Consider the following 12,850-nt stretch of genomic DNA (forward strand, 5'->3'; position numbering starts at 1 on the left):
AAACTACCATCCATGAAGCAACATGGTCAACTGAAGTCCGATTCCTATCAACGTTGATATCTAAGGCATGTTTACTAAAAGGGAATGAAAAGAAATGGGGTTTATAGGCAGTATGGGTGTTTATACTTTCTTGGTGTTGTAGATTAGGGAGGTAGAAGCCAGGGCCAGGTCTGGGGGTGGACTGGGTGGGGCCGATGATGTCCCCACAAAACTCGTATTTTCAGATTTCTTTTTTCTTGAGCAGGGAAGTGACATAAAACCGATACTAATTTCAGTCAATTACTTTTATGGGGTTTTTTATACACAAGGATTTCTGTCATGCTGCACAGTGGTATTACATAGTTAGACATGAATTCTTTTTCATTCGCAGAGGTTAACAGGCCTCTCCCTCTTTTTAGAATGGAAATAATATTGACAGACTTTAAATCTAGAAAAAGCCTTTTTTTTTTTCTTTTTTCGATAGGAGTTGGTGATCTCATCCACAATAGACTTCCGGGTGAATATCTTCGAGGCAAGGATAGACAGAGAGCCATGCTTGCCGCGGTTCGACATCACCTGAAGACAGTCAACTGCCAAAAGTTTGACACCTTGCTGGCAGCCTTCAGGCACTATGACAAGGCCAGTAGCAGAGCAGAGCTCTTTGGTGTAGTCATGAGATTACGGATCCGGGCAGGTTGGTGTAGACCAGGGGTCAGCAAATCCAGCCTGCCGCCTGGTTTTATAAAGTTTTACTGGAGCACAACCACACTCATTCATTTTACTTACCATCTAAGGCTGATGTTGCGCTACAAGGCAGAGCTGAGTAGTTTTGAAAGAGACCCTGTGGCCTGCAAAGCTAAAATATTTACCCTTTGGCCCTGTACAGACGAGTTTGCCAACCTCTGGTGTAGACCAGTGAGTCCCAAAATGTGTTTCCTGTGCCACCATCAGCATCATTTGGGAACTTGTTAGAAATGCAAATTCTAAGGTCCACCCAAACCAAACTCATTTCCATTGAGTCAATTCTGACTCACAGTGACCCCATATGTTACAGAGTAGAACTATTCCCAGGGTTTTCTTGACTGTAATCTTTACAGAAGCAGTTCTCCAGGCCTTTCTTCTGGGGAGCAGCTGGGTGGGTTCAAACCCCCAACCTTTAGGATAGCAGCTGATGGCAAACTGCTTGCACCACCCAAGCTTAAGGTCCACTGTGACCTACCGAATTAGGAACTCTGCGGTGGGGCCTGGCAACTGTGTTTTAACAAGCACTCCAGGTGCTTTTAATGCACTTTCAAGTTTGAGAACCACTGTGGTAGACTTTGAAGGAGCCCTGGTGGTACAGTGGCTGAAGCCTCCGGCTGCTAACCAAAAGGTCAGCGGTTCAAACGCACCAGCCACTCTGCAGGAGAAAGATGTGGCAGTTCACTTCTGTAAAGATTTACAGACTCGGAAACCCTATGGGGTCACTGTGAGTCAGCATCGACTCAATGGCAGTGGGTTTTTTGTTGATTGTAGACTGTTAAGCTGCAGCATGCTGGAGTCAAGGGCAAAGGGAAAGCACTGTGGATCCCTGGGGAAGGCCCAAGAGCCTATACCTAAATCTGAACGTGCACGCACGATACCTTTAGTACGGGTCGAAGCCAAATTTAGAATGTGTCTACCCTGGGGAGCAGAATGTGATTTCAGCTTTGAGAGAGCAAGGATCACTCAATTTTCAAGCTACTCTAAATATTATCTTTTGGTAAAGTCAGATTGTTCTAGGTCTATATAATACCTCACATTATTTAACTCCATCACAGGGTTGCTTTTTACAAAGTTGCACTGCATTTAGCTTACACCAAAGAACACCGTAACTGACTGCGTCGTGAAACATGGTATAGCTTTTGTCAGTGTACTGCTTTTTTTTTTCTTGTCGAATGCGTCCGTTTACTGAGAACCACCGTTTTACTGAAGGGAATAACTGAGCATCATTCAAGTATCTGGTTTATTTTTAACTTATGGACAGCATAAATTTTGTACCTATTGTGCATACATTTTTGCCTTGGCTGTCAGGAAGCTCAGAGTCAATTCTATAAAACACATCTGATTTCCTCACTGTTCTGCCTTGGTTAAGTGTACCAATTTTTCTAGGCAGCAAAACCACTTTAGAATCAGTCTAAAAAAAAAAAATACAGGTTTATAAATAAACATGTGATGATGCAGTACATCACAGCCTTGATACGAGAGGGAAAAGGGGAGAATGATTTCAGTATATGTCAAAAAGTAAACAGAATATTTCTATCTCCTGATGTTGAGTACAGTTTTAGGAAAATTACACTTTGTTTTTTATTAAAAACAAACTTTGACCGCTATTGACTAATTCATTTTAAACCCAGTCATGTTATTTATTCTTTGGTTAAAGGCCTGCATACTAATGAATAAAAAGAAGTTTAAATATTTCATTTAAATTCATGCTGATCATGGGACAAACACACGTAAACCAGTACTCAACTACATTTCTTACGAAGTTGTGCTTGAAGAAAGTGTTTAAGGATTCAATTTGTGGGTGTAGGACTTTATACAAAAAATGTGTTTATCTGGTTTTTAATAGAGACCAATTGTTATTTAACCAAAAAACCAAAACCATTGCCATCGAGCCAATTCTAACTCATAGTGACCCTACAGGACAGAGTAGAACTGCCCCATAGGGTTTCTAAGGAGCAGCTGGGGGATACTATTTAGATACAGATAATTTCAAAATGATCTCTTGGAATGAAAATATGTAAGCTAAAATAAGCACATTTTAGATTTTACTGGAATCCAGGTATTTTACAAAGATGATATTGGGGGAAATTTATATAGTAGCAATGTGGGTAAGGGAAAGTACCACAATGCATATTGCTCTGCTTTTTAAAATCTCTTCATTTTAAATGTAATTATAGGCAAGATGATCGTCTTAACAGCTGCTGATTATCTTAGTAAACCACCAGGCAAATTCCTTATGATTAAATGAAATTAAGCAGGGAGGAAATTACTGAGAATTATTTAATGCTGATGTACCTTTTAAATAGTTAACTTTTAATATGCACAGTGTAGTGCTCAGTGTCCTTAAGGAGCTTTTTTTCTGAGGGTTGTATGATGTGGGTCTTCCTAGTACAGCTGTAGGATAATTTTTAGTTATTTAAATCTTATATTGTTGGATGCCCAGATTAAATGGACAAACAAAACAACCAAACTATTGATTTCCTAAATGAATCCTCTTGGCTTTTAAGTAAATTAATTCTGTATTTACTGGGCACTCACTATACATCAAGCACTATGTTGGATAATGTGTAGACTTTCTGCTCAGGGAACTTACAATCTAGAGGAGGAGTAGATCATAAATTAGAGTAGCAGCGGCATGTAGGAGCTGGCTTGAGAGAGCCTGTTGTTAAAGCCATTTGATATTTGCAAGCCATTTGATATCACAGTGGTACATTGAAATTGGCCAGAATGGGAGTATTTATACCCTGGAAAGCAGGTGTCCTCCCCAGCCCTGGAGAAAGCCAGTTGTTAAAACATTTACAGCACACCACTGGAATAGAGAGTCAGGTGGTATGACAAGCTCAGAGTCATAACCACTGATTTGGGCCCTTATCTATCAGTTCTGACTCATAGCAACCCTATATGACAGAGTAGAACTGCCCCATAGGATTTCCAAGGAGCACTTGGTGGATTTGAACTACTGACCTTTTGGCTAGCAGCCATAGTTCTTAACCACTACGCTACCAGGGTTTCCTTATCTATCATTGACTGTAATTCATGACAGATGTTCTTAGCTGTGCATATAGCTGATGATTTTATCTTTTATTTAATTTTCTAATTAAGCATGTGTAAAATTCAGTAATTCCTACTTGCTAAAGGAGTACATTTGTTGCCAGTATGTAAACATTGCTAACTTGAATATAGAATAATCTCCTAAAATAAATTTTGCATCATTTGAAGCAGTGAGGCAAAGCAATGCCAAGAACTGTGAAGGGTCTGAGATTTTACCCTAAATGCAAATGTGGTTAGTCAGCCACAGTTTTATGAATGCCGGCAGCAGGCACAAGATACCTGGGCCAGAGACAAAAGACTCATAGCAATAGCAGTACCCAGCGTATCAGCATTTGTTTCCGTTTCCCAAGTTCCAGTTACCACTGGTGACACCATGAGAACTGGTTGACAAATGTGCAAATAATGACTTCTGTTATAGCAGTGGAACCTTGAGTTTAGGGAACCTGAATCATTTATAATAGACACTAAACTGCCTGACCTTTGTCCTGGAGAGGGACATTATCTTTATTATAGTGGACAGTAAACAAACCTGCCCCTTGCTCATGGGGAGACACTATATCTCTCAAAACTTTTCACTATACAGGCATCCTTGAAAAGATAATCCAGAATGAAGGCAGCCAGTGTCTTTTCTTGCCAGACATGCAGAAATGTGAGAGACCCATGGAGAATTGTTTCCCAAAAATATCCACTCCTTGTTTCTGTACGATTTTGGCATGTGGCAAATTTTCCCATAAGTATGCCACTTTGTTGGTCACTCTGATTAATCAGATAAATCCATCCAGTTTGTCTCATAGAGCACTTAATTAAAGCTCCTGATCAGTCGGGCTCCAAATAGCAGTATGAGTCAAACCTATAGAACTGATCTTCATCATGACTTCTAGGGTCCTGGATCCAACCAGCTGAACAAGTCCCATATATCATCAGGTTTCTGTATTTAACTTTCTGCTTAGTCTGAGGCATTAATCCAGGCATAGCAGGATGTATTAGTGATTGCACAGACTCCAAATTACCCTGCAAGGAGGAAGTCTAGGGCAATTGTATCATCTATAACAACCCTGACCAGTGAGGTGAGGCTGACTTGAATGCTTTCTAGGTCGAGGTGAGTTCTGGACAAACTTCGTACCACTTTTTCTAACTGAATGAATTGCATCATAGGGATTAATGCATACAGAATGTGCATAAATGAGTCAGTATCCCTCCAGCAAGCTCCCCCCAGTAACTAAGGATAACCTTTATGTAAGAGAAATATCCACAGTTGTCTTAAGAGTATATGATCTATTGGTGGTGTTTTATTACGCTCTTGAAGGTTTTTTATGACCACTGCTAAGGTAGAAGTCACTGTGTTTTTAGAAAGGAGGCAAGTTAATGCTGGGTTTCCATGCAAGAGGTATAGTCCCAGGGCCACGTATGGTGCCCTTGGAAAGAAAGTATTGTTTTTAATTGTTAGGTTCCCAGGTGGACCTATAAGCTGAGGATCAGAGGTTTATAGTAATTAAAACATGGCCCCCTAGACAGCTAGCAGGCTGTAGGGTTTCCAGTTAAGTTCAATGAGTCTGTCTAGTCCTTGTTTTTGGAGGGACTGCCTGAGGGCAATCAGTCCAACCTATCCTGTTTGCCCATGCCACCAGCTGGATGGCATTCACTCTCCCCATCAAATGACTGAGTGGGGAAGACATCCAGAGGTATTTTGTGTGGTAGGTGCAGGAGCTGGAGTCATTGTGCTGTGTCCAATAGGCTTCTCAGTATAGGGGAACGGCGGTCAAATCATGGTCAGAACTGTATGGCAGTCAGTTAAATGTAAGGTGCTGGTAACAGTTTTGGAGAGCCGCAACAGGGCATTGTCTTTCATGAGGAAGCCTGCAGGGGTGACTTGGAAGAAAAATATCCAAGGTCTGAGATGTTTCCTCCCCAAGAGCTGAAGTTGTTGCTCTCCCTCTGAAACCACAAAATCAATGTGTCTTATTCCAGTAGCTATAAGGAGCCCTGGTGTGGCAGTGGTTAAGCACTTGACTGCTTACCAAAAGGTCGGTGGTTCGAACCCACCAGTGGCTCCGTGGGAGAAAAGAGCCGGCAATCTACTTCCGTAAAGATTATACCCTTGGAAACCCTATGGGGTAGTTCTACTCTGTCCTAGAGGGCTGCTCTGAGTCAGACTTGACGTGATGACAATGGGCTTCTTTATTTTTTATGCCAGTAGCTATAACTTCACCTTTTTCCCAGTTATTCTGTATTCTTACTCAGACCTTTTATCTGGAAGCATTAGGTGTAAGAGGGACAAGAGAATTTTCATAGAGGTTCTAGAGACCCATATAACCACTGTAGGAAGACTTGGTGAACGGTGTTCTCAACCAAGTGGTTATTATCTTTACAGTTTGCTGTTCTTAGGTGTTCTCGAGTCGGTTTCAACTCATAACAACCTTAGGTATAACAGAAGGAAACATTGCCCGGTCCTGCGTCATCCTCACAATTGTCGCTATGTTTGAGCCCATTTGTCTTAGTCATCTAGTGCTGCTATAACAAATACCACAAGTGGATGACTTTAACAAAGAGAAGTTTATTCTGTCACAGTCTGGTAGGCTAGAAGTCTGAAGTAAGGGCACTGGGTCCAGGGGAAGGCTTTCTTTCTCTGTCAGCCCTGGAGGAAGGTCCTTGTCATCAGTCTTCCCTTGGTCTGGGAGCATCTCAGTGCAGGAACCTCAGGTCCAAAGGATGCACTTTGCTCCTGGTCCCCTGTCTCTCTGCTCATTTCTGTCTTTTATATTTCAAAGAGATTGGCTTAAGACTCTATCTAATCTTGTATATCTCATCAATATAACTGCCACTAATCCATCTCATTTCATCATAGTGATAGGATTTACAACATCTTGGGAAATCACATAAAATGGTGGACAATCACACAATACTGGGACTCATGGCCCAACTAAGTTGACAGATTTTTTTTTTTAATAATTTTTATTGTGCTTTAAGTGAAAGTTTACAAATCAAGTCAGCCTGCCACATATAAACTTATATACACCTTACTTCATACTCCCATTTACTCTCCACCTAATGAGTCAGCCTGCTCCCTCCTTCCAGACTCTCCTTTCATGACTGTTTTGCCAGTTTCTAACCCTCTCTACCCTCCCATCTCCCCTCCAGACAGGAGATGCCAACACAGTCTCAAATGTCCACCTGATACAACTAGCTCACTCTTCATCAGCATCTCTCGCCAACCCATTGTCCAGTGCCTTCCATGTCTGATGAGTTGTCTTCGGGAATGGTTCCTGTCCTGGGCCAACAGAAGGTTTGGGAACCATGACCGCCGGGATCCTCCTAGTCTCAGTCAGACCATTAAGTCTGGTCTTTTTGTGAGAATTTGAGGTCTGCATCCCACTGTTCTCCTGCTCCCTCAGCGGTTCTCTGTTGTGCTCCCTTTGACAGATATTTTTTGAGGACACAGTTCAATCCATGACACCATTGTTTCAGCCACTGTGTCAGTGCAGTTCATTGAGGGTCTTTCTGTTTTTTGCTGATCCTCTACTTTACCAAGTGGAATGCCCTTCTCCAGGGATTGGTCCCTCCTGATAACATGTCCAAAGTAAGTGAGATGAAGTCTCATCATCTTCGCTTCTAAGGAGCATTCTGGCTGTACTTCTTCTAAAACAGATTTGTTCATTCTTCTGGCAGTCCATGGTATATTCAGTATTCTTTGCCAACACCATAATCAAATGGGTTAATTCTTCTTTGGTCTACCTTTTTCATTATCCAGCTTTTGCATGCATATGAAAATACCATGGCTTGGGTCAGGCACACCTTAGTTCTCAAAATGACATCTTTGCTTTTTAACACTTGAAAGAGGTCTTTTACAGCAGATTTGCCCAGTGCAATACATCATTTGATTTTTTTTTAATTAAAAAAATTTTTTTTTATTGTGCTTTAAGGGAAAGTTTACAAATTAAGTCAGTCTTTCATAAGAAAATTTATACACACCTTGTTATGTACTCATAGTTGCACCCCCCCTAATGAGTGAGACAGCACACTCCTTCTCTCCACGCTGTATTCCCCATGTCCATTCAGCCAGCTTCTGTCCCCCTTTGCCTTCTCATCTCCTCTCCAGACAGGAGCTGCCCACGTAGTCTCATGTGTCCACTGGAGCCAAGACGCTCAGTTCTCACCAGTATCATTTTCTATCTTATATTCCGGTCCAATCTCAGTCTGAAGAGTTGGCTTTGAGAGTTGTTCCAGTCTTGGGCTAACAGAAGGTCTGGGGACCATGACCTCTGGGATCCTTCTAGCCTTAGTAAGACCATTAAGTTTGGTCTTTTTATGAGAATTTGAGGTCTGCATCCCACTGCTCTCCTGCTCCATCAGGGATTCTCTGTTGTGTTCCCTGTCAGGGCAGTCATCGGTTGTAGCTGGGCACCATCTAGTTCTTCTGGTCTCAGGCTGATGTAGTCTGTAGCTTATGTGCCCCTTTCTTCTCTTGGGCTCATAATTACCTTATGTCTTTTGTGTTCTGCATTCTCCTTTGCTCCAGGTGGGTTAAGACCCACTGATGCATCTTAGATGGCTGCTTGCTAGCATTTAAGACCCCAGCTGCCACTCACCAAAGTGGGATGCAGAATGTTTTCTTAATAGCTTTTCTTATGCCAGTTGAGCTAGATGTCCCCTGAAACCATGGTCCCCAAGTCCCTGCCCCTGCTACTCTGGCCTTGGAAGCATTTGGTTTATTCAGGAAACTGCTTTGCTTTTGGTTTAGTCCAGTTGTGCTGACCTCTCCTGTATTGTGTGTTGTCTTTCCCTTCACCTAAAATAGTTCTTGTAGACTATCTAATTAGCGAATACCCCTCTCCCTCCCTCCCTCCCCAATCTCATAATTATCAAAGAATATTTTCTTCACTGTTTAAACTATTTCTTGAGTTCTTATGGTAGTGGTCTCATACAATATTTGCTCTTTTGCAACTGACTAATTTCATTTAGCATAATGCCTTCCAGATTCTTCCGTGTTACGAAATGTTTCACAGATTCATCACTGTTCTTTATTTATGCGTAGTATTCCGTTGTGTGAATATACCATAATTTATCCATTCATCTGGTGATGGACACCTTGGGTGCTTCCATCTTTTTCCCATTGTAAACAGTGCTGCAATGAACATGGGTGTGCATATATCTGTTCGTGTAAAGGCTCTTATTTCTCTAGGATATACTCCAGGGAGTGGGTTTGCTGGATCGTATGGTAGTTCTATTTCTAGCTTTTTAAAAAAAACCAAAGGAAGTGGCAAATGGATTTCCAAAGTAGATGTACCATTTTACATTCCCACCAGCAGTGTATAAGTGTTCCAGTCTCTCCACAACCTCTCCAACATTTATTATTTTTTGTTTTTTGGATTAATGCCAGCTTTGTTGGAGTGAGATGGAATCTCATTGTAGTTTTGGTTTGCATTTCTCTAATGGCTAATGATTGTGAGCATTTCCTCATGTATCTGTTAACTACCTGAATGTCTTCTTTAGTGAAGTATCTGTTCACATCTTTTGCCCAGTTTTTAATTGGGTTATTTGTCTTTTTGTAGTTGAGTTTTTGCAGTATCATGTAGATTTTAGAGATCAGGCACTGATTGGAAATGTCATAGCTAAAAATTTTTTCCCGGTCTGTAAGTGATCTTTTTACTCTTTTGGTGAAGTCTTTGGATGAGCATAGGTGTTCGATTTTTGGGAGCTCCCAGTTATCTAGTTTCTCTTCGTCATTTTTGGTAACGTCCAGCTTTCACATGCATATGATGCAATTGTAAATACCATGGCTTGGGTCAGGCACACCTTAGTCTTCAAGGTGACACTGTTTTCATTCTTATTGGATTCTATGAATTTATTTATTCCATCCATAATGTCTTCTATAACCCAGTCGTTTTTGAGCAGGGTATTGTTCAGTTTCCAAGTGTTTGATTTCTTTTCCCTGCTTTTTCTGGTACTGATTTCTACTTTTATGGCCGTAGGGTCAGGGAAGATGCTTTGTAATAGTGCTATGTTTTGGATTCTATTAAGGCTTGCTTTATGACCTAACATGTGGTCTATTCTAGAGAATGTTCCAAGTGCAATGGAAAAGGCAGTAAACTTGCCTCCTGTTGGGTGGGGTGCTCTGTATATATCTATGAGGTCAAGTTGGTTGATTGTGGCATCTAGAGCTCCCGTGTCTTTATTGAGCTTATTTCTGGATGTTCTTTTACCAAAAGTGGTGTGTTGAAGTCTCCTACCATTATTGTGGCGCTCTCACTTTTTAATGCTCTTAGAGTTTGTTTTATGTATCTTGCAGCCCTGTCATTGGGTACATAAATATTTAATATGGTTATATCCTTCCGGTATATTGTCCCTTTAATCGTTATATAGTCCCCTTCCTTATCCCTAAAAAAATATTTTTCTCTCTTTATCTTTGGTTTTGGCAAGTTTGATTATAGTAAGTCTTGGTGACTTTCTTTTGAGATCTACCTTATATGGAGTTTGATGAGCATCTTCGATAGATATCTTCTCATCTTTCACGATATCAAGGAAGTTTTCTGCCAGCAAATCTTCAACAATTCTGTCTGTATTTTCTGTTATTCCTCCCTGTTCTGGTACTCCAATCACTCATAGGTTATTTCTCTTGATAGAGTCCCACATGATTTTTAGGGTTTCTTCATTTTTTTAAATTCTTTTGTCTGATTTTTCTTTGAATATATTGGTGGCAAGTATTTTATCTTCAGTCTCACTAATTCTGCCTTCTACTTCCTCAATTCTGCTTCTTTGACTTTGTATTGAGTTGTCTATAATTCTGTAATTTTATTGTTGATCTTCTGAATTTCTGATTGTTCTCTCTCTATGGATTCTTGCAGCCTATTAAATTTTTCATTATGTTCTTGAATAACCTTTTTAATTTCTTCAACTGCTTTATCTGTGTGTTTCTTGGCTTGTTCTGCATTTTGCCTCATCTCCTTCCTGATCTCTTGAAGTGTTTTGTATATTAATCTTTTGTATTCTGCATCTGGTAGTTCCAGGAAGACACCTTGGAAGACCTCCAGGAAGATTCATTGATTCTTTGTTATGAGAGCTCATTGAAGTGATCATGGTCTGATTCTTCACGTGATTTGATATTGACTGTTGTCTCCGAGCCATGTATATGTTGTTTTAATTTATTTTATATTTGTTTACTGTATCCTAGCTTCTTGCTTAGTTTTGTTTTGATATGCCCAAATAGGCTGCTTGAGTGAGCTGACTTGATTATTTTCACCTTCGAAGCTCTAACGTCCTGTTACCAGATGGCTAAAGCTGTCACCAGGTATATGAGCCTAGGAGTCCATTCACTTTTCTTGCATGAATTCAGCTCAGATGTCCAGGTTGTTGGTCGTCAAGTGTGTGGTACTGTTCTACAGTCTTAGAGGGGCAGGGGTAATTGGTGTAGGTACAGGTATCTGATTGCAGCAGAGGGTCATGCTCTGAACAAGGCAGGGAGTGACAACCATCCCCCAAGTGTCTATGAGGAAAGCTCATCCCTGTTCCATAGAGTACACACGTGAGTGGGTGCTGTAGCCAGACCATGGGCACTCAATGCTTTTGGTTGTAAGGACTGGAAGGTACCCCTTATCCTTGGACCCCTGTTGCAGGTGGCTAGGTGAAGTGGGTGGAGCCACCAGTCCTTAGGCCCCTGATGTGAGTAGGTGAGGACCCTGTTTAATAGGCAAAGTGGTATCAAACATCAAACACCCATCTTTCCCCCACACAGCTGAAACAGTTGCAGTCTGCCAACAAGGGCCTTTTCTCCTGAAATGGGCCCACTCAGGTCCATGCAGAGGTGAAAGGTATTCGAAGTCCATGGACCATTTGTGCCTGGACAGGAGCTGCGTCTGTCCTGAGCTCCCCACCTTAGTGGAGCGCAGATTATATTTTCCCCTAATTGTGAATTTATTCCTTCTCCAAGGCTGGGAGAATGGCTCAGGATGCGCAGCAGAGCCTATCTCAGGCCCAGGGAAATCGACAGTTACTGAAGCTGGCTTGGGGGCTGGGGCTGCGGTAAAATAAACACAAGTACTTAGCTTTTGCTGAAAGTGCTGTTCTTCCCTGGTTCTGGAGGTATGAGTAGGCTGTGTGGCTTGCTGTCTCTCCCTGAGGAAACCGTGTCCGGAATGCTACCACTAGCCCTGCTGTGGTCACTTCAGGGAATCGTGCCCGAGAGTTTCCGGTGATTCAGGTCCGGCAACTTCTCTCCACTTCTGAACCGTCTCTTCTGCCCACTGCTGCTCAGTCCATTTTCTGTCTTTGCCTTTGATGTTCAGGGTTCCTAGCTTGTCATAAATATAATTGTTGCACTTGTTTTTTCAGGTCTTTGTTGTAAGAGGGATCACTGGAAGCATCTGACTACTCTGTCATCTTGATCTCGCCTCTCTGCATTCTTGAATATACCATTTCCATTTGAAAAATGAGACTTGTTAAGTCCTTTCCATCCTGCTAGTCATTGAGTGCAAATTGACCCACCTGAAAATGATTATCAGGTTGAAGAGTCACAAGGCCTCCATGGGTGAGGCGTTCAATTTCACAAGAGCTCAGTAATGAGCTAATAGTTTCTTTTGGAAAGGTGTGTTCCTGGAGGGAGGCAATGAGTCCAAAACTGCAAAGTTCATCCCAAGTAGAGGTGTAGAATGGTGCCTTTGGTGCCCCATATCCAGCAAAGCCATAAAAATTTGGTTTCCCTACCCCTGTTTAGACAGATGCATGTGACCTTTGATACCCTTTGGTATCAGGGAGACCTGTCTCATGCCTAATCCTGTTTCTCTTAAAGCAGTTGAAGTCAGATATAGAGGATGGGAGGAATCAAGGGTGCAGGTGTAGATAGGCGCTCTGCACCAGTTAGAAATACTTACTTTGAGTTTCAGAGGTATGGTAGCTGTATGCTGATCAACCAGACAAATCACCAATGCTTTCTGTCCACATAAAGCCCTTTATTGGGCAACAAAGTTATCATTATTGTCATAATCTAGTTCAGTTTTAGGAAGCTCTTGATTTAACAACCACAGTCCACATTGCTCTTCAGCTGGGCTGTGGGGTTTTTTCGTTGACTTGGGCTTGCAGCAAA

General features: G+C 41.6%; 1 protein-coding gene across 1 annotated transcript in view; it reads left to right on the forward strand.

Annotated features, from left to right (window-relative positions):
- The window catches only part of EFHB (EF-hand domain family member B), a 67,912-nt gene that overhangs the window by 43,589 nt on the left and 11,473 nt on the right, over positions 1 to 12,850 (forward strand). The window contains exon 9 of the mRNA XM_049871107.1: positions 464 to 618. Coding sequence (XP_049727064.1) covers positions 464 to 618 — 155 coding nt within the window. The remainder of the gene's footprint in view (positions 1 to 463; positions 619 to 12,850) is intronic.

Source organism: Elephas maximus, chromosome 27 (genome assembly GCF_024166365.1).
Source record: "Elephas maximus indicus isolate mEleMax1 chromosome 27, mEleMax1 primary haplotype, whole genome shotgun sequence".
Taxonomy (NCBI): Eukaryota; Metazoa; Chordata; class Mammalia; order Proboscidea; family Elephantidae; genus Elephas; species Elephas maximus.